At 42.6% G+C, this 22,074-nt stretch overlaps 1 protein-coding gene across 2 annotated transcripts; it reads left to right on the forward strand.

Moving 5' to 3' along the window:
- The first annotated feature begins 7,563 nt into the window (after positions 1-7,563).
- Positions 7,564-12,194, forward strand: LOC139543496 (uncharacterized). 2 transcript variants are annotated; one of them, XM_071349608.1, is made up of 9 exons: positions 7,569-8,751; positions 8,829-8,903; positions 9,036-9,074; positions 9,186-9,260; positions 9,573-9,677; positions 9,766-9,900; positions 10,082-10,174; positions 10,284-10,369; positions 11,360-12,194. In XM_071349608.1, the coding sequence occupies exons 1-8, from the start codon at positions 8,671-8,673 to the stop codon at positions 10,317-10,319; spliced, it is 639 nt and encodes a 212-aa protein (XP_071205709.1). In that variant the 5' UTR covers positions 7,569-8,670; the 3' UTR covers positions 10,320-10,369; positions 11,360-12,194. The 2 variants fall into 2 exon arrangements, with proteins under 2 accessions (XP_071205707.1, XP_071205709.1); XM_071349606.1 differs by having other exon boundaries at positions 7,564-8,751; positions 10,082-10,369.
- Positions 12,195-22,074: the final 9,880 nt, after the last annotated feature.

A 22,074-nucleotide genomic window follows, 5' to 3' on the forward strand; every position in this document is an offset into this window, starting at 1 on the left:
TTTGCACTTTGAGTAACAAGCATTAAGGGACCACAATGGAATTTGTTGACTTTATTGTGTTGTCCCTGACATGTTTTATTTTATTAAACTGTTTTATTATTTTACTGAACTGTGAAATATATATCTCGCTTTCTATCTAACTCAAATGGGCTGTTGAGAACTCTGATCATCACATTTCAGGCACAAGCCAGCAGGTGGCAGTGTCTTTAAATGCAGCACTGCCTTAGTGCACTTCATGATCTGCGCATCAAATAACTTTGGTTGTGAACGTGATTAATAAAAATAAATAAAAAGAACGTGATTAATCCAAATGCGAAAGTCCATTAGATTGCTAAACCAAAGCAAATGTATCTACCTCCTCCCTGTTTTAGCTAAAGTGTTGTGCAATATTGGAGGACAGGTGTCGTAACTGACATTTTTGTATTGTGCTTGATTATCCACTGGTATTAGTTTGACATGTACCGAGCATCAAAAATCAGTTTTGAAAGATGTTGTGGTGGAAGAATTTGGGGTAAGCTGTTGTAACTTCTTAAGGGATATGTTCTGTGTTGGACTGTGATGTTATGCGTTTCATAGACTACTGGTATGTCTGCATCCTAACACAAGGCCATTGTGTCCCGGAACTATTGATTTATAGAAAGAACTGTTGTGTAAACAATATGATTGTATTATCACCTCCCACTATATAAGGGACATGTAACCATTTCTTCCTTGCTGTGAAATTATTGGTGGCTGCTTGTATTAAATATGTTTATTATATTGTTAAATATAGGATTATTACCACAGCAGGCAAGGTACTTGGAGTCAAACAGACAGGCCTGGATGAGATCTTTAAGGTCAGGGCCCTCCGCAAGTCTCACAAAATCATTTTAGACCCAAGCCATCCACTGTACCCGGACTTTGAACTACTCCCCTCTGGGCACAGGTATAGGGCACCCCTCAGCAAGAAAAACAGAACTAGACAATCATTTGTGCCAGGTGTGATATCCCTCCTAAATAGCTCGGGCTGATGTTCCTATCGAATCAGTGAGGCCAGCAGGCTAATGTTTTAATGTTTAATTGGTATGTTAACTGTTATGAAAGTTGTATTGTAAATTTGGTTTTGTATTTAAACGCCACTTTAAACGTGTACATGACACTGCAACAACATTTCCCCATGGGGACAATAAAGTCAGTAAGTAAATAGTCTCTGCCTTAATCTTTGAATCGAATTTTCCACAACTGTGGTTCAGAGGTTCAAGAGTTTTACTCCTGAGTTGAGGCTAACGAGTGACTGTTGTAACGTTATCTGGCTTGCTACAACTTGTAGCTAATGTTAATGACGTAACAGATGGTGCCAGTAGGCTACAGCAGCAAGCTAGAGCACAATGGTGCATCTGCCCAGAATCAAGTGGAGGGGTTAGTTCCTGTATCCCTCTCCCTTATGGGTATGGCCACAGTGTACTTACTTATGGTTAAGAGCTTCCTTTTTGGGGTCAGCGTACCCATGTTAGCCCTGCCCTGGCTGTTTCTGCTCATCATAACATTTTTGGTCCCACACACTGTCTTACTCTGCAACGTCATCATCACAGGGCAGGATCTGTATCCTTACTCTAATCCTTACTCCAAATAACTGATGCACTGTGCGGTCGCCAGTTTCCTCCAACACATTGGTGCGGCTGGCTTCTGTGTGAAGAAGCAGTGTGGCTTGGCAGGGTTGTGTTTCGGAGGACGCATGGCTCTCGACCTTTGCCTTTTCAAGTCCGTAGGGGAGTTGCAGCGATGGGAAAAGACTACCAATTGGATATAACGAAAAATGAATAAAAGTATCAAACCATTTTTATAATAATTGGTCGTTATGCACAGTAAAGAGAAGCCATTATTTACTACCTAGACTAAGTATAGAAAATCAATGATTATTATTTCTTTACTAATGCATGTTTTCAAGTTACGCTGTTTATAAACAAAAAGCTGTTTTGCATAAACAACTGGATCAAGTGGTAAAAGTCATGTAACAGGTCATGATGGAACACGTTATTCGATATCAGTAATTCAAGAGAAAAAGTTCAAAGGCACACAAATGAAAACATGAACCCTGCCATATCACTACAATAGTTTAGGGGTTTCTCTATTAAAATAAACACCAAAAGGACTGCTGAACATCACCCTTATATCATCCACTTCATTCCATTTCATACAGTTAATGTTCAGCAGAACCTCAAGTTGAAGTAAATATTTTGTATTGGACCTCCAGCCATCAGCATAGAAAGTAGTAGGTGCCAGGTGCATCGGGTTCATTGTGTCAAGAACTGTAACGCTACGTTTTTTTTATCGCTCAACAGTTTCCCGTGTGTATCAAGAATGGTCCACCACCCAAAGGACATCCAGATAACTTGACTAGTGTGGGAAGCATTTGAGACAACATGGGCCAGCATCTCTGTGGAACGCTTTCAACACCTTGTAGAGTCCATACCTGACGAATTGAGGCTGTTCTTAATATTGGGGAGGTGTTCCTAATGTTTTGTATACTACACACCAGAGGTAGTGATTATCAGAACACACATAAATGACAGTTAATAGACATATTCATGTTGTACTGAAAGTGGACATACAACCAACACATATTGCATTGCCTATATACTGTGGTAGTGTCCATTTAAACGTAACTAGTTGGCACTAAGCCTTAAAGTCAGAGAGCGTGAGAAAAAAAACACCAGGACACTTTTACAGTTGACCACCACTTAATCTAAGACCTATTCTTTAATGAACCGATGAAGAACAAGGCTCAATTACTAAATAGTTACTGCAATTTAAATGTACGAATTTAACAATACATGGTACAATATGAATGTGCTACAAGTATGTATATTTTACTCTAATCTTACTATTCTCTGTATTTACACAACCTTTCTAGGGCATCTGAATAGGCAGCCATGTTGAATTTTGTAAATACAGTCGTGGCCAAAAGTTTTGTGAATGACACAAATATTAATTTTCACAAAGTCTGCTGCCTCAGTTTGTATGATGGCAATTTGCATATACTCCAGAATGTTATGAAGAGTGATCAGATGAAATAAAGTCCCTGTTTGCCATGCAAATGAACTGAATCCACAAAAGGACCAGCTGACATCATGCCAGTGATTCTCTCGTTAACACAGGTGTGAGTGTTGACGAGGACAAGGCTGGAGATCACTCTGTCATGCTGATTGAGTTCGAATAACAGACTGGAAGCTTCATAAGGAGGGTGGTGCTTGGAATCATTGTTCTTCCTCTGTCAGCCATGGTTACCTGCAAGGAAACACGTGCCGTCATCATTGCTTTGCACAAAAAGGGCTTCACAGGCAAGGATATTGCTGCCAGTAAGATTGCACCTAAATCAACCATTTATCGGATCATCAAGAACTTCAAGGAGAGCGGTTCAATTGTTGTGAAGAAGGCTTCAGGGCGCCCAAGAAAGTCCAGCAAGCGGCAGGACCGTCTCCTAAAGTTGATTCAGCTGCGGGATCGGGGCACCACCAATCTAGAGCTTGCACAGGAATGGCAGCAGGCAGGTGTGAGTGCATCTGCACGCACAGTGAGGAGAAGACTTTTGGAGGATGGCCTGGTGTCAAGAAGGGCAGCAAAGAAGCCACTTCTCTCCAGGAAAAACATCAGGGACAGACTGATATTCTGCAAAAGGTACAGGGATTGGACTGCTGAGGACGGGGGTAAAGTCATTTTCTCTGATGAATCCTCTTCCAGATTGTTTGGGGCATCCGGAAAAAAGCTTGTCCGGAGAAGACAAGGTGAGCGCTACCATCAGTCCTGTGTCATGCCAACAGTAAAGCATCCTGAGACTATTCATGTGGGGTTGCTTCTCAGCCAAGCTAGTGGGCTCACTCACAATTTTGCCTAAGAACACAGCCATGAATAAAGAATGGTACCAACACATCCTCCGAGAGCAACTTCTCCCAACCACCCAGGAACAGTTTGGTGACGAACAATGCCTTTTCCAGCATGATGGAGCACCTTGCCATGAGGCAAAAGTGATGACTAATTGGCTCGGGGAACAAAACATCAATATTTTGGGTCCATGGCCAGGAAACTCCCCAGACCTTAATCCCATTGAGAACTTGTGGTCAATCCTCAAGAGGCGGGTGGACAAACAAAAACCCACAATTTCTGACAAACTCCAAGCATTGATTATGCAAGAATGGGCTGCCATCAGTCAGGATGTGGCCCAGAAGTTAATTGACAGCATGCCCTGGCAGATTGCAGAGGTCTTGAAAAAGAAGGGTCAACACTGAAAATATTGACTCTGCATCAACTTCATGTAATTGTCAAAAAAAGCCTTTGACACTTATGAAATGCTTGTTAAATGCTTGAATTATACTTCAGTATTCCATAGTAACATCTGACAAAAATATCTAAAGACACCGAAGCAGCAAACTTTGTGGAAATTAATATTTGTGTCATTCTCAAAACTTTTGGCCACGACTGTACATTTATAGACTTCCAATATAGAATGCTTTCAATGCCTTACATTTGAAATGAGTTAATATACAAGATAAAACATCTTCTGGGGATATTCACAGCATGATACATGTCCTGACGAAATATTTAATTTCATAATCACCTCTGTTTTTGCCTAGTTTCACTTACAATAGTACTTTCGAGTTTGCGAGTGTACAATTAGCCCCATAATTCAATTTGCGATGGTGATCCGCTAAGCAAAGTCAGCCAAAACTTAAAACCAACATTAATATGGAGAATTCAACATACAAGTTTAAGTAGAAACAAATGTAAATTAAAAAAACTCCTAATCCCCAAAATGGGAGAATTAAACAATATTTATCTTTTTGAGAATATGGGAATGGTCCGTGGACACTTAAGGGACAGTCATGTCGAGTGTGTTTCATTTGGTGATCTCATGAAGGACAGGAAACACACATAACTGTATCTCTTAAAGTGTACATTTCCCAGCTGTCAGTTTTACATCTGACTGTTGTATAAGATGAATGAATAAGTATAAAAATACTTTTGAAAAGCTAACAATGAGATTTAGTCTTCTAAATCAGAATTGGTTGTTTTATGGTAACTTATGCACAGTCAGTAGCCACGTCCAGTTGAGCACAAACATGATGAGACAGCCCCTTTTCTACCCAAGTATAAAATCCCCCGTGACGCAATTCACACCAGACCACGCAAACCACGGTGTAAGCTAAGGTTGCAAATGGTTGAATTTCTAAGACCATACAGCGTGTAGCGTTGGCTACACAGCTAGAAATGGTTAAACTCTAAAACATTGCCACAGAAGGAGCAGACCTTATACGAGGCCTTTTCAGTCTGCAGCTGGAAATGTATGTAGCCTAGGACAAAGAATAACGACAACCGCCGAAACATCTATTCTATGTGACGTATCCACTAGGGACACAACCAGAGACTTTTCTGTCGACTCCCTCCAGCATATAAACCGGAGACAACAGAGAGAGACAACAACATGTTAAGTAACCCATGTATGAACTAATTGTGAGTGTGTTTTATGTAATTCTCTGATTGATTAAGTTAGTTGGTAAATAAATAATTAAGCCAATTTATATTTTGCTGATTCATGATTCTATGCTAGGGTTGGTGCAGATATCCAAGGGTTTGCAACATTCAGTAATGACACTGAAGAGGTAATACAATTAATTAATAAGAGACTGTTTTGATACTCTATAAACAACATTTTTCCTTGGTGCCCCAACTTCCTCGTTAAAGTTACATGATTAGTTTAATTGCGTAATTAAATTACACATGGAGAATTGATTTGATAATATACAGTCTTCACATTTTATGATAGTCAACAACACGAAAGCATATAACTTTCCCTGACATCACACGTATACATTGTAATTTTCGATTTACCTGATATAGTAGGATGGCTAACATTCGATGTCTGCGAAGGTGTTGTCTTCTAGCCAAGATATGAAATGCAATCATAATTGACTGTAGTGCATATAAGGCACACACAACACATCCATGATGACTGAAAACACAACCGTGCGATGAACAAGTGACACATTTCTGGGCAGTCCATTTAAAATTAAATAATTCTTCCCTCGCCCCTTGCCCTATAAGTGTCTACTCATCAGACGTCATGATACGTCATCACTTTTCTGCTCTTTTGCACACCAGTATCTCTACTTGCACATCACAATCTGCTAATCTATCACTTCAGTTGTCACGTTCGTCGTCCTCCTCATCTGAGGATGAGTAGTAAGAAGGATCGTAGGACCAATGCGCAGCGTGATATGAATACATCGTTACTTTTATTAACGAATAACACTGAATAACCTTACAAAACAATAAACGGACAAACCAACAAAAACGCAACAGTCCCGTATGGTGACATAAAAAAAGACACAGAAACAGGAACAATCACCCACAACCCACAATACAAAACAGGCTACCTACATATGGTTCCCAATCAGAGACAACGACTAACACCTGCCTCTGATTGAGAACCATATCAGGCCAAACACATAGAAATAGACATAGAATGCCCACTCAGATAACACCCTGACCAAACAAAACATAGAAACATACAAAGCAAACTATGGTCAGGGCTTGACATCAGTGTTAATTTGCTAAATTGTAATTACTTCGCTACTATGGCCTATTTATTGCCTTACCTCCTCACGCCATTTGCACACACTGTATATACACTTTCTTTTTTTTCTATTGTGTTATTGACTGTACGCCTGTTTATTCAAAGTTAAATCTAGAATTAGAATACTATTTCGCAAAAAAGCATCCTTCACTCATGCTGCCAAACATACCCTTGTAAAATTGACCATCCTACCGATCCTCGACTTCGGCGATGTCATTTACAAAATAGCCTCCAATACCCTACTCAATAAATTGGATGCAGTCTATCACAGTGCCATCCGTTTTGTCACCAAAGCCCCATATACTACCCACAACTGCGACCTGTACGCTCTCGTTGACTGGCCCTCGCTTCATACTCGTCACCAAACCCACTGGCTCCAGGTCATCTACAAGATCCTGCTAGGTAAAGTCTTATCTCAGCTCGCTGGTCACCATAGCAGCACCCACCTGTAGCATGCGCTCCAGCAGGTATATCTCTCTGGTCACCCCCAAAACCAATTCTTCCTTTGGCCGCCTCTCCTTCCAGTTCTCTGCTGCCAATGACTGGAACGAACTACAAAAATCTCTGAAACTGGAAACACTTATCTCCCTCACTAGCTTTAAGCACCAGCTGTCAGAGCAGCTCACAGATTACTGCACCTGTACATAGCCCATCTATAATTTAGCCCAAACAACTACCTCTCCCCCTACTGTATTTATTTATTTATTTAGCTCCTTTGCACCCCATTATTTCTATCGCTACTTTGCACATTCTTCCACTGCAAATCTACCATTCCAGTGTTTTACTTGCTATATTGTATTTACTTTGCCACCATGGCCTTTTTTTTGCCTTTACCTCCCTTATCTCACCTCATTTGCTCACATTGTATTGTATATAGACTTATTTTTCTACTGTATTATTGACTGTATGTTTGTTTTACTCCATGCGTAACTCTGTGTTGTTGTTTGTGTTGCACTGCTTTGCTTTATCTTGGCCAGGTCGCAATTGTAAATGAGAACTTGTTTTCAACTTGCCTACCTGGTTAAATAAAGGTAAAACATTATTTATTTTTTAATCCATGTGTAACTCTGTGTTGTTGTTTGTGTTGCACTGCTTTGCTTTATCTTGGCCAGTTCACAGTTTTAAATGAGAACTTGTTCTCAACTAGCTTACCTGGTTAAATTAAGGTGAAAAACTGTTGTTGTTTTTTTAAATCAGAAGTGTCCACTTTATTTGAGGGTTGAGGGGAGAAGGTGTGTATTTTAAGTGTTTGGGAATGCAGCCCTAGTGTGTTGTATTTGGGTTGTGCCACAGAGCATTATGGGGGTTCTATGTGGTGAGAAATTTAGTGACGTTGGATATAGATTAAAAGTGAAGAATGATGGTTGAGCATTTTTTTATATTATTCAATTCAAATTCGTTTTTTCAAATTACAGGAGAGCGAGGAGGTATATTACAAATAGTTTTCTTGGTTTTAGAACGTTATTTTTGTTTGCAGTTAGCAAGGCAAATTTAAATAAATTACACGAACTCCAGTAGCTAGCGTTACCAGCGCGAGTGTGCATTGATCTCCTCCAGATTGGTAGATGGCCAACGCTGTCGAAAATGTTGTGGATTTTTCAAGAACCATTTTCATTCTCTGGGGTACACGGAAAAGGTGCGAATTAAAAGCGAGGGTCGACCTCTGCTTGAGATCAGTTTCAGGAAGAAGGTGAGGGCGTTCAATACTAACTGGTATCAAAAGTATAACTGGTTAAGCACATCACGTTCGTTATTGAGCTACAACCAGTGAGAAGATGATACCACCAGTCTGGCTCCAAACAGGCCGTTTTCTTGTGACGTATTATGCGCAGTCATAAAGCTGTGACCTAAAATGACGTAACCATGCATTCATTCACTACATAAACTGTTCAGATTGATTTCATCTGTACAATAGTTTTCTACACTCAGCTTGTTGCAGGTAATCTTTGGTCTTTTGGGGCACCTCGTTCCCTACATAAATATACATATATAGGGAATAGGGTGCCATTTGGGATGCCAACTTGTGTGTGAGTCAGGATGTGTTTTGTGTCAATTAATTGATGGAAATGTTTCCCTCAGAAAGAAAGATGGATCGTAATGATGAGAGAATAAAAAGAGCTTTAAGACGCCGCCCTTATGTGGTAAATATCAAGTATTTGTTTGTTTTGTCCTGTTTTTGTTATATTATCACATTTTAAATTGAGTGTTGTGTTGACAGTTGAAACCAGTGAGGGTGATCACCCCTGATTCCGTGTTGTGGCCAACCGGCAAGGTGCACAGAAGGCCAAAGCCTGTAAGTCATATCTGACCTGAAACGAAAACACATACTCATTAGTTATGCATTCTGCATGTACAAACTGCAGTTATCAGAATTAAAGCAAATGCAGATATCCCTATCTAACCTCATTGAATGCTGTCTTGACAGTCTACTTCAGTGCAGACCCCTCAGATCCACAAAAGGCCTGTAAGTCACATTCAAATTCAACCACATAACAGTACTTATATCATTTATTGATACACAATTCAAGGCCAAAATGAGCAAAGCAGTGTTGAATTCATTCTTTACTGTTAACAGCCAATCATTGTGAGCTATGGGCGGGACCAAACATCTGGGGATGGATGGAGCGTCAATCCAGAGCCTCTCAGCCAGGTCAGACATCTCTGCTGTTCCCATAGAGACACAACAGATAGATCAATCTGTTGATTCATATGGCCATTTTGGTTGGCTTGGTTGAATTGACAATCATCCATTTGAGATGCTAAAGAATCCTATACTATGGAAGGTCTTTAGCCCCATCCCTAATGTTATGGGAGTTGCATTTATTGCATTTTCAGTTACCCATGTATTGCTCACTACTTGTACAACCATGTTGGATTGCCTACATATTCTACATTTCCTTGAGGGTCAATGCCAGTGTATTCTATGGCTGCCATGAGTACATGCCTTTCTCTGTCTACTCAGTCTGGAAGGGTGACTCGGCTGATAGAGAGAAAAAATGATGACGTGATCTCATCCTCCAGTTCGGATGACTTTTCGATCTACTCCTTCACTGACTGTGAATCGGAGGTAAGAGTTGTACCTTACCGTCCATGTCTTTGTTGAGTGACATCACTGTGAGGAGGATGGTCTTTGACTAGTTGACTCTGATACACAGTGTGATGATGAGGATCATGAAAGGAGGACACCACCGCTGAAAGTTGAGAATGGAAAGGTGACAAAGCTTGACGTGAGGGATATGGACGAGGATGATGATATGTCTCTCCACTCCTTCGATGAGTCAGACTTCCTGGTAAGTTCTGCATATGATTTTTTTAAATATATATACATGGGGGATTGGAAATGATGCAGACAATTACTTATTGAGTGTAGTCATGTATCTGCAATGTGTATAGAGTAGTTAGAAAGTATTTCTACAGATTGTGTTGAAGATAGCACTTTCCTATATGTTACTTTACTTTCTGGTCCTACAGAGTCCAGGGAAGGTCTCAGGTCCTGTATCTGTCAAGAATGGCCTCTCTCCTCTTGTGACCTCAGCACAACGGACCCTGGCTGAAGCCCTACGGGCCCTGCCCTCTGCTGTAGGCTCTCCCTATCCAGTAAATGTCCCAAGGCCTCTGACTCCTCTCAACCCTGTCATTATCGCTCTGCCCCGAACTGAGAACTTCCCATACCGCCACAGCCCTCGCCTGGCTCCCATCACCAACCTGAGCGAGACCGGCAGGAAGCTGCTCCAGGAAATGGCTGGAGTGGCCCCACAGGTGAGGGGAAATACAAGAAGGGAATATTGGCCATAAGTCCTTCTATAGCATAGCATAAGTCCTTCTATAGTATAGTATAGCTCAAGAGAAGAGAAAACCCATAAGCTTACATTACTTTATCTCCTTGTCCAAAATATTCAGGAAGGGAAGGTCAATAAGAAAAAGAAGGGCAAGGCCAAAAAAGTAGTGAAACAAGAGGCCAGTAAGATGCAACAGATGGGAAATGTTGGAGAAAGTAAGGAGGAGGACAAGAAAAAGGAAAAGAAGAGTCTGAGGAAGAGGTGAGGAAATAGAGGAGGGAGAAGTGGAACATGACCAGGGAATACTAGACTAGAGAATTAGAGAAATAGAATGAGGTAGCGGAGAAAGAGCAGCTATCTGATGTGTAAGTGCAAACTTAAGCAATAAGGCACGAGGAGGTGTGGTATATGGCCAATATATCACGGCTAAGGGCTGTTCTTACGCACAACACGGAGTGCCTGGATACAGCCCTTAGCCGTGGTATATTGGCCATATACCACAAACCCCCGAGGTGCCTTATTGCTATTATTAACTGCTTACCAACGTAATAAGAGCAGTAAAAATAAATGTTTTGTCATACTCGTGGTATACGGTCTGTTATAAACTGGGTGGTTCGAGCCCTGAATGCTGATTGGCTGACAGCCGTGGTATATCAGACCGTGTACCACAGGTATGACAAAGCATTTAATTTTACTGCTCTAATTACGTTGTTAACCAGTTCATAATAGAAATAAGAAACCTTTGGGGTTTGTGGTATATGGCCAATATACCACGGCTAAGGGCTGTATCCAGGCACTCCGTGTTGTGTTGTGCTTAAGAACAGCCCTTAGCTGTGGTATATTGGCCATATACCACACCCCCTCATGCCTTTTTGCTAAAATATACCACGTCTTTCAGCCAATCAGCATTCAAGGTTCGAACAACCCAGTTTATAATACTATTTATTCTCCTGTGGTTTTTGATTGACAGGTTTCTTCAGTGGCTGCTGCCCAAACTGAGATGTTCAAAGAAATAATGGCCAACTATTACTTCTACCACACACACACACACACACACACACACACACACACACACACACACACACACACACACACACAGACAGATTTTGAGTATTGGTTACTCCTACAAGACACACAAATGTAATTTCAGAGACAGGAACTATGATTAGCAAAATACATATATTGGTCTCATTCTTATATTTTGAGACATGCAGCATTATTAACAAAAATAAAATGATATTGATCCCCATACAGCCTATGATAATGAGTTGGATTTACATGTTTAGGCTTGGAAATATAGCCAGGAGAAGCAGGGTCAACACCTCTACTCATGCCATAAGTGCCATGACATCTTTAGTAACCACAGAGAGATAAGACCTCTGTCTCCACGGTCTCATTTAAAGGACAGCACCAACCTTAGGGCAGTGTCATTTGTATTGGGGTCTTAGGTCTCCTATGGCCAAAGGGAAGAGAAGAGGGCCCCTTACTGGTCTCCTTGCAATATCTGGTCTCCCACACAGAGATGGAAATCTACACCTGTTTAGACCCTGGAGGATATGACTTCAGATGAGAGATGCAGAACGTAAAAGCTTCAAACACATTGATATGCAAATTCAGAACCATTGTACACTGAAGTGGAGCATGCATCTGGTCTGAAGCATGTCAAAAGAGTGCAAATGAACTGGGACTGGAGGACTGTATCACATTTAAACTAAAATAGCATGTATCTGATGTAGCTACACTTATCTGTTCTTCAATTGTGCTGTTTGAAACGTGCATTTCCAATAAAGCTTTTTAAATTGCAATTATTTGTGTCAGACAGATTTTTGTCTTAATTAATTACACCAGGGGTTCTTAAACTTTTTACAGCGAGGGAATATTATTGTACTGATATTATCTTACCTGTTATCAGTGGGGGGGTTTATTCAGCTGCTCTGGAATGTATCCCACGGTAGGTGGCGGTAGTGAACCAATAAATAGTTGGATTGCCCGCCAGAAACCCAACCAGGCAGGCAGACTGTTGTTACCATGCAACGAGCAGACGCTTGTGAAAAGTACTAGCTACAAAATTGGCTAAATGCCTGCTGCTGTATACATAGCGCGCGTGTGTGTATGTTGCTAACCTAGCTAGTTAGCTAGCCATCAATAAAGTTCCTAACGTTACAACATGGCAGACGGCTGGAGCACCTGACACCGGAGAGGCTGCCTATCGTTCCCGGGATGCTGTCAAAAACCTTACAATTAAGTAAGTTGCAGTTGGCCTTTGTGTGGCTTTTATTCCTTGCATTGCCATACAAGCAAGACACTGTCTTTAGCTAATGTTAGCTCTCAAAGCAGATGATGATAAACACCCAGTATATTGCTTGACCTGGTCCCTGAGTTTGCCATGAAAACATGGCATTTGTTTATATTTACAATAGTGTTTACAGGATCCGTATTCAGAGAGTCACCTTCACAGCAGCCCTCTCTCAACACCTTCAGCAGCAGGTTTTGACTCAACAGGAGAGGGGAGGCATTGAGCTGGACACCCTCAACTCACAGGCTCAATCAGGTATTAACACTGTTTTGAAACAGCAAGATGATGTTAGATGTTTTGAAACAGAAAGATGTTAGATGCTTCTTAGTTGAGTAGATGTTATTTTTGTGGTGGCTAGATATGAACCAGAACATCTTGGTTTTGTTTTCAGCTGGAGATGGTGAGGAGTTAGTGGTAGGCAGGCAGGAGAAGCTGTTCAGTCAGGTAGGTCCTCTACCAGTGTCCTTATAACAAATAAGACTTCACTGTTTAGGATAGTTTGATGTTGCATAGTAAGTTGTTTGTGTGTATGTGTGTGTGTGTGTGTGTGTGTGTGTGTGTGTGTGTGTGTGTGTGTGTGTGTGTGTGTGTGTGTGTGTGTGTGTGTGTGTGTGTGTGTGTGTGCACACGAGCAATATGAAATGGTTTTGTTCCAGAGTGAGTCAGTATGCCAGACTCCACTGGAGAGACAATACCACACAGAGATCATGGCTCATGAGCAGATGGAAATGGAGTGATTACCATCAAACCAGACTTCAACAAAGTTGTTTCATCAGCAAAGGTCATCTCAAATCTGATTTTATTTGTCACATGCCGAATACAACAGGTGTAGTAGACCTTACAGTGAAATGCTTATTTACAAGCCTTTAACCAACAATGCAGTTTAAGAAAAATAAGTGTCAAGTAAAAAAGTATTATTTTGGACCTAGACTTGGTGCACCGGTACCGCTTGCCGTGCGGTAGCAGAGAGAACATTCTATGACTAGGGTGGCTTGAGTCTTTGACAATTTTTAGGGCCTTATTCTGACACCACCTGGTATAGTGGTCCTGGATGGCAGGAAGCATGGCCCCGGTGATGTACTGGGACATACTCACTACCCTCTGTAGTGCCTTGCAGTCAAAGTCCGAGCAGTTGCCATACCAGGCAGTGATTCAACCAGTCAGGATGCTCTCGATGGTGAAGCTGTAGAATTTTTTGAGGATCTGAGGACCCATGCTAAATCTTTTCAGTCTCTTGTGGGGGAATAGGCTTTGTCGTGCCCTCTTCACGGCTGTCTTGGTGTGTTTGGACCATTATAGTTTGGTGATGTGGACACCAAGGAACTTGAAGCTCTCAACCTGCTCCACTACAGCCCCGTCAATAAGAATGGGGGGGTGCTCAGTCCTCCTTTTCCTGTAGTCCACAATCTTCTCCTTTGTCTTGATCACACTGAGGAAGAGGTTGTTGTCCTTGCACCACATTGTCAGGACTCTGACCTCCTTATAGGCTTTCTCGTCGTTGTCGGTGATCAGGCCTACCACTGTTGTCATCGGCAAACTTAATGATGGTGTTGGAGTCGTGCCTGGCCGTGCAGTCTTGAGTGAACAGGGAGTAGAGGAGGGGACTGAGCATGCACCCTAGAGGTGCCCCCGTGTTGAGGATCAGCGTGGCGGATGTGTTGTTACCTGCCCTTACCACCTGGGGGCGGCACATCAGGAGGTCCAGGATCCAGTTGCAGAGGGAGGTGTTTAGTCCCAGGGTCCTTAGCTTAGTGATGAGCTTTGAGGGCACCATGGTGTTAAACGCTGAGATGTAGTCAATGAATAGCATTCTCACATAGGTGCTTCTATTGTCCATGTGTGAAAGGGCAGTGTGGAGTGCAATAGAGATTGCATCATCTGTGGATGTGTTGGGGCGGTATGCAAATTGAAGTGGGTCTAGGGTTTCTGGGAGAATGGTGTTGATGTGAGCCATGGCCACCATTTCAAAGCACTTCATGGCTACAGATGTGAGTGCTACGGGTCGGTAGTAATTTAGGCAGGTTACCTTAGTGTTCTTGGGCACAGGGACTATGGTGGTCTGCTTGAAACATGTTGGTATTACAGACTCCGACAGGGAGAGGTTGAAAATGTCAGTGAAGACGATTGCCAGTTGGTCAGAGCATGCCCGGAGTACACGGCCTGGTAATCTATCTGGCCCTGCGGCCTTATGAATGTTGACCTGTTTGAAGGTCTTACATTGGCTGCGGAGAGCATGATCACACAGTCATCCGGAACAGCTGATGCTCTCATGCATGTTTCAGTGTTACTTGCCTTGAAGCGAGCATAGAAGTTATTTAGCTCGTCTGGTAGGCTCGTGTCACTGGGCAGCTCTCGGCTGTGCTTCCCTTTGTAGTCTGTAATAGTTTGCAAGCCCTGCCACATCCGACGAGCGTCGGAGCCGGTGTAGTATGATTCGATCTTAGTCCTGTATTGACACTTTGCCTGTTTGATGGTTCTTCGGAGGGCATAGCGGGATTTCTTATAAGCTTCCGTGTTAGAGTCCCGCTCCTTGAAAGCGGAAGCTCTACCCTTTAGCTCTGTGCGGATGTTGCCTGTAATCCATGGCTTCTGGTTGGGTATATACGTATAGTCACTGTGGGGACGACGTCATTGATCCACGTATTGATGAAGCCAGTGATTGATGTGGTGTACTCCTCAATGCCATCGGAAGAAACCCAGGAACATATTCCAGTCTGTGCAAGCAAAACAGTTCTGTAGTTTAGCATCTTCTTCATCTGACCACTTTTTTTATAGACTGAGTCACTGATGCTTCCTGCTTTAATTTGTTCTTGTAAGCAGGAATCAGGAGGATAGAATTATGGTCAGATTTGCCAAATGGAGGGCGAGGGAGAGCTTTGTACGCATCTCTGTGTGTGGAGTAAAGGTGGTCTAGAGTTAGTTTTCCCCCCCCTCTGGTTGCACATTTAACATGCTGGTTGAAATTAGGTCAAACTAATTTAAGTTTCCCTCCATTATTGTCCCCGGCCACTAGGAGCGCCGCGTCTGGATGAGCGTTTTCCTGTTTGCTTATGGCGGTATACAGCTCATTGAGTGCGGTCTTAGTGCCAGCATCGGTCTGTGGTGGTGTGTAGACAGCTATGAAAAATATAGATGAAAAATGTCTAGGTAGATAGTGTGGTCTGCAGCTTATCATGAGATACTCTAGCTCAGGCGAGCAAAACCTTGAGACTTCCTTGGATATCGTGCACCAGCTGCTGTTATATCCTGCCGATAGTGTATAACCCGCCAGCTGTAGGTTATTAATGACGTCGTTCAACCACGACTCTGTGAAGCATAAGATATTACAGTTTTTAAGGTCCCGTTGGTAGGATATATGTGCTTTTAGTTCGTCCCATTTATTTTCCAGCTATTGTACGTTGGCTAACAGTACGGATGGCAAAGGCAGATTAGGCACTCGTCGCCTGATCCTCACAAGGCACTCCGATCTCCTTCTGCGAAATCTACATCTTTTTTTCCTACGAATGACAAGGATGAGGGCCTGTTCAGGTGTCTGGAGTAAATCCCTCTCGTCTGACCCATTAAAGAAAAATTCTTTGTCCAATTCAAGGTGGGTAATCGCTGTTCTGATGTCCAGAAGCTCTTTTCGGTCATAAGAGACGGTAGCAGCAACATTATGTACAGAATAAGTTTCAAACAATGCGAAAAAACTAACAAAATAGCATGGTTGGTTAAGAGCCAATAAAACGTCAGCCATCCTTTCTGGCGCCAGTACAACTTTATAAGTCCATGTTACGGGGAACAAAGGGAATTTGTTTTTCTGAAGGGTTTGGTCACAGATCTGCCAGTTCAGATCAAATCCCACGTTTTGTTGCCTGACTCAGGACTCAAACCAGTGACCTTTCAGTTACTGGACTAATTCTCTATCTTCCACATTCTAACACTTTTTAATTTTTTTATTTCACCTTTATTTAACCAGGTAGACAACAAGTTCTCATTTACAACTGCGACCTGCCATGGGCATCCTAGGCAAAGTTCCCTTTACACTATCCCATGTGCGTGTCTCATGATCTGGTAATGAGGTAGTCCTGCCTGTAAGTTTAATACCAGTGTCACCCTCAGCTCAAGAGGGCATTACATCTTGGTCTAATGCTCAAGACACTGGTTTTTCCCATGGGAGGCCCGGGTACAGATCCTGCCCATGAAATATGCACACCTCTCCCAAAGCACAATTCCACTACCACCAATGTGGTGTTTTTTTTTGCAAACAGCAATGGTGTAATGCCCCTTTTGTCTCAAACCCAGGTCTCCCTGCCCGTAGGCAAACAAATATATTTTAGTGAATTCAGGCGGTCGACCCATACAGGTTTTGAACCTGGGTCCATCAACTGTCAAGCCAACACCTTAAGTGCTACGCCAAGATGTCCAAACCCTTCGATGAGGTCGCTCGGTGTTGGATTAAGGTTGCTACATTACCTCCTTCCTTGGGGAGAGCATGCCCCCACACTTCTTTATAGCAAGTCTCTCACGTGTACACACATCTTTGATGGCTTCACAGGCACTATCCCACTTCTGATACCAATGTAACAAATTTGGGGGTAGCTCCAACTGGGACTCGAACCCCAGTCCAGTGACTAGCAAGCCAACACCTTATCCATTACCCCAAGAGATCAGAAGGTGGTAAGTGTTGGGTTAAGCTTGCTACAATATATACTTATATAGGGCAATGTGTGATCTGGGTGAGGCAGCATTGCCACTAGTGCTCCCGACACAGCCAAACACAATCTTTACCTTCTTAACCTTACCTAACCTAAAGTCAAATACATTTAGACAAACCACCATGTGAGCAGCAAGTTTAGGGTTAATGGAGTGAAGTGGGTGATGGGTAGGACCACCAGTATGAACTATATGTCTATGAATGTATTACAAACGGGATGGATGCTCTTCATCAACATCATCTTTTCTGTGAAACTAGATATCAGCAATCAATCAACAAGAGGAATGAAATGGAGCAAATGAAGACATTAGAACTGCTAAAGGTAATATATTATATTCTGAAACTCATTTCTTACTGGTAGATTTTGTACATGATCTGTCAATCCTGAGAACTACGCTCTCTCTCCTCCCCTTCCCCCCATCTCTCTTTGCATGTGCTGGGGCGAAGTTTCCCCTAGATACAGATCTAGGATCAGCTTCCCCTCCCCAAACCCAACAAGGACTACTAGCGGGGGGAATTCAAACCTGATCCAAAGCCAGGGTCTATTTGGGGAACTTGTCCCATCCCCCACAACTCTACATGTGGATGCGGCTTTGGCGTTCTCCAGCTTACCATGCTCACAAAGAAAACAGCAGTGTATTTCAGCTGTAAGTATTTTGAAGTTACTAGCGATATTATTTTAAATGAATTTACCTAGCTTCGTTATTATTCAACAATAACTCGGCCAATGTAGTTGTAGCGGGCTACATTTCGTCGATGCATGGAAAAGTATTAGCTATGGTGAAGCATTATGTTAGCTAGCTAGCAGCATTTTTCCTGGCTATACTGATAGGTTAATTAGCCAGCTAGCTGCTAAAGGTTGCTGGAGTAGACATGAATACATTCCGGAATTGATTATTATTGCATTGCTTATCTTTGCTATGATGTTTTAGATGTTCTCATATGAAAGAATTTTGTGTTGTGCATAATGTTAAATTCCATAGGAGTAATGTTAAACTAGCTACTGGTAGCTAGCTACATTGTATTGCAAATGTGGTCCTAGTTCGGCAACGTTAGCTTTCCTGTGGCAGGACGAGTTATTTGCGCAAGTCACAACGTGAGACATTTTGTTTAGCGGTGATTGTATTTTGAAATGGCAGCTAGGGATAGGCATTTGGAATATTTCACTATTCAAATATGGATATCCGGATGGTCCAAATACATTTCTTTATTTTGTGAAAATATGTTTTGTTTGCCGCAGGACTGGCAGAGACAGTGCTGTGCTAGAAGGGAAGGTTTGATTGGGAGAGACAGTTGTTGCTGCCATAGGTAATCTGTCATACTATTGTAAGAAATTGTATAAGATACTGGTAACTTGTTTTAACCACTTCTCAACATAAGCTATAACTTGGCACAACATCCACCCATCCCCCACTATACCCCCACTTTTGTACCTTGTTAAGTAACCACAGACCCACATACTCAACCCTCCCCCATGAATAGGACTCTGTTAAAACAGATGCATATGCATTATGCTCAAGGATGAGACTATAAGACAATGAACTGTGGGAAGGGCCAATGGAAACGTCGACATCAGGCCGAACAGGATTACCCACGACCCAGATCGACCAATCGGAAGGCCAGACTTCAAGATCAACCTACTTTGCTAGTTGTCTATATAATCTGTATGTACTGTGTAGAGCGGTCTCTTCTCCGACGATTTCATAAGAATCTGACAGAAAGGGGCCGTGCACGTTTTTGCCTGATATCTTTACACTTGAATAAAACGGCCTTATTATAAAATTATCCACCTCGTCCTATGTCTCCACTTGTTCTCCTGTCTCAAGTAAACGTTTTATCAACACTATACATTTATTAATGACATGTCTATTTTAAAATTGTTCTCGTTAGAATGTAGTAGAGTTAAAATGGTTATTCCATCAAACTTCAAATTATTAGAATAGTACACAACGCAGAACAGAACAACCAGGTTGAGGGTCAGTGGCCAAAGCCCGCGAACAGGAATATTCCAAGTTCAGACAGAGGGGGAGAGTCAGATCGCTATGATCGCCAGGAACTTTACTTTTGGTGTCTATTTTTAATTGGTGCGCTACTGGTGCTGCCTGTTGATGTTAGGTAGGCAGCTACAGTAGCTGAATGATGTTAACATCTTCGGGTTTTATTTCATTAAATGTATTTTATTTCATCCGGGTGCTTGTGTCACCTACTAACACCCTGGAACTACCCGTAGCTCCCGCTCTCCTCAGTCTGAGAAAACACTGAGAGAGTAAGGTATGTGTTGTAGATTACTCCTTTGTAGAAGTCCATAACGTGAAATAAATAAAACATCCCAAGGTTAATGCTGTAGATATTGTTATAAAGGAGTGTGAGGCTATTGAAACATGTCACTTTCAGAGTTTTATTGTTGTTATTAATGTAGTTTACAGAGTGCTAAAAGTGCTACTGTTGCTAGCTAGCATGCCCTTCTGTGATGCAGACGGTTAGCTAAGCTGCCGACTGGTGCTGGCGTTGCATATTGGGAGATGTAGTTTTGTCCTATACGGTCTGAATGGAATATAGGCGATTTCACGTTGTAACTTGTTTATGTTGCAGTGTTTTTGTACACGAGTTGTTGTATTTTGGTACTGTCAACACTGAAAGCACCTAGCAATGTTTTGGGGATGTGAGACAGGATATGTGTTTTGCCTTTCTTCATGCTCCTGTGTAGAACAACTTGTCAGATGGTGCATTGGAGACTGATGTGTTCCTGTCTTTTCACAATACTATTGCAGATCAACATAAAAGCCTAAAAGACAGCCGTGGTGTCGCTCTTCATTTCTTGGTTCTCCTGTGGTACATAAGAAACCCGCTACAAGAACATGGATAAAAGCAGGAATCTCTGTGCCAAGGTATGTAGCCAACCGTCAACCACCCCCCTCATTTCCTGCATTTTAAAGTGGCAATCGGCAGTTGCAAAATCCATTTTTGGACCTGCAATTTAATGATATATACCCATTGATTCTTGAAGAATATAACTTATAAATGCCTAATGAGCTTAGTTCAACTCAACATATAAACATGTTTTTATTTTATTTATAAAAAAAAAAAAATGTACCCGCTTTTCTCCCCGATTTTCATGGTATCCAATCGCTAGTAATTACTATCTTGTCTCATCGCTACAACTCCCGTACGGGCTCGGGAGAGACGGAGGTCGAAAGCCATGCGTCCTCCGAAGCACAAGCCGCACTGCTTCTTAACACAGCGCGCCTCCAACCCGGAAGCCAGCCGCACCAATGTGTCGGAGGAAACACCGTGCACCTGGCCCCCTCAGTTAGCGCGCACTGCGCCCGGCCCGCCACAGGTGTGGCCTAACCCGGACGACGCGTCGCCCCACGGACCTCCCGGTCGCGGCCGGCTGCGACAGAGCCTGGTCGCGAACCCAGAGACTCTGGTGGCGCAGCTAGCGCTGCGATGCAGTGCCCTAGACCACTGCGCCACCCGGGAGGCCTCTCATATAAGCATGTTTTACTTCAATGTGGGTAAACAAAATGTAAACAAACACTATATAGCCTTAAAACATGGTTAAACATGAATCAATCCACTAATGGGAGGGAAATGTAGCCTCAAAATTAGCTGTTATTGGCAGAGAGATCTCAAACTCTTTGTTATTGGTCTATTAACTTAGACCACCTGGGGATGTCACCAAGCAAGCCACAACTCCACCAATGCAAAACCTGCTGATTTAGAAAGTTGCTGATTGAAAATACAATCTACATAAGACAATCAGGAAGTTACACTGATAACATTTTTTCATAGTTTCATCAGCTGTTGTACAAATATGATACAAAACACCAGCTGAGTGACACCGGCCGCATCAGTGAGTATGAACCTGACATCGAAAGCTCGAGTGACAGGTGTTCAGAACTCACTCGGCCTGGTAAATTTGTGACGGTAGACACCGGCTGCTTTCGTGAAGCAAGGGATCAGCCGCAGTCTACCGTCAAACTTACCAGGCTGAGTGAGTTCTGAACAAAAATGTAATGTCGTTGCTTGCTCCTAGTAATCCAAGATGGCGTAGCAGTCGGACGTGTGTTTGTCTTGTCTTGTCCCGTGTAAATAGTCCTCGTATTTTTCGTATACATTTCGTATATATTTTAATTTCACTTTCCATCTAGGAACTGAATATACATTCCTACATTCCGCCTCACCCAATGTGGTACGGACCTGCTATTTTTTATACTTTAGAACCGTAACCCCAATCAGAAGCTAGCCAGATAACTAGCTACTAGCTAGTAGTCAGTTAGCCACTGCTGCGGTCTTCACCCTTAACTCGGACACAGCCAGCTTCAGCTCGGGCCAATACCTGCCAGTCTGCAAGCGCGATATCAACCCAGAGCATATAGGACTGCTTTTTCTCTACCACATCACCGGATTCCTGACGCAAGCTTTGGACAATTACACCGTATCATCACAGCTAGCTAGCTGCAACCGAGTGGCTACTACTGGCTAACACCTCTGTCCCGAAGCAAGCACCAGTTAGCCTTGAGCTAGCCTCGAGCTAGGCCCATCTGCCGGCTAGCCGAAGAGGTCTACCAGCGAATTCTTGGGCTACAATACCTCTTTTGCCAATTGGACTGGACCTTTTTTTGCCGACACAGAGCCCTGCCAATCCATCACAACTGGTCTAAATCAGCTACAAGCTAATTTAGACATT

This window comes from Salvelinus alpinus, chromosome 18, assembly GCF_045679555.1.
Source record: "Salvelinus alpinus chromosome 18, SLU_Salpinus.1, whole genome shotgun sequence".
In the NCBI taxonomy this organism is placed as follows: Eukaryota; Metazoa; Chordata; class Actinopteri; order Salmoniformes; family Salmonidae; genus Salvelinus; species Salvelinus alpinus.

Bases quoted from the DNA above. Each gene is read 5' to 3' on its own strand.
- LOC139543496 (XM_071349606.1), top strand. From the start codon at position 8,671: ATGGAAATGTTTCCCTCAGAAAGAAAGATGGATCGTAATGATGAGAGA. The intron at 9,901-10,081 runs GTAAGTTCTGCA...CTGGTCCTACAG, and splicing joins TCGATGAGTCAGACTTCCTG to AGTCCAGGGAAGGTCTCAGG. The intron at 10,370-11,359 runs GTGAGGGGAAAT...TTTGATTGACAG, and splicing joins TGGCTGGAGTGGCCCCACAG to GTTTCTTCAGTGGCTGCTGC.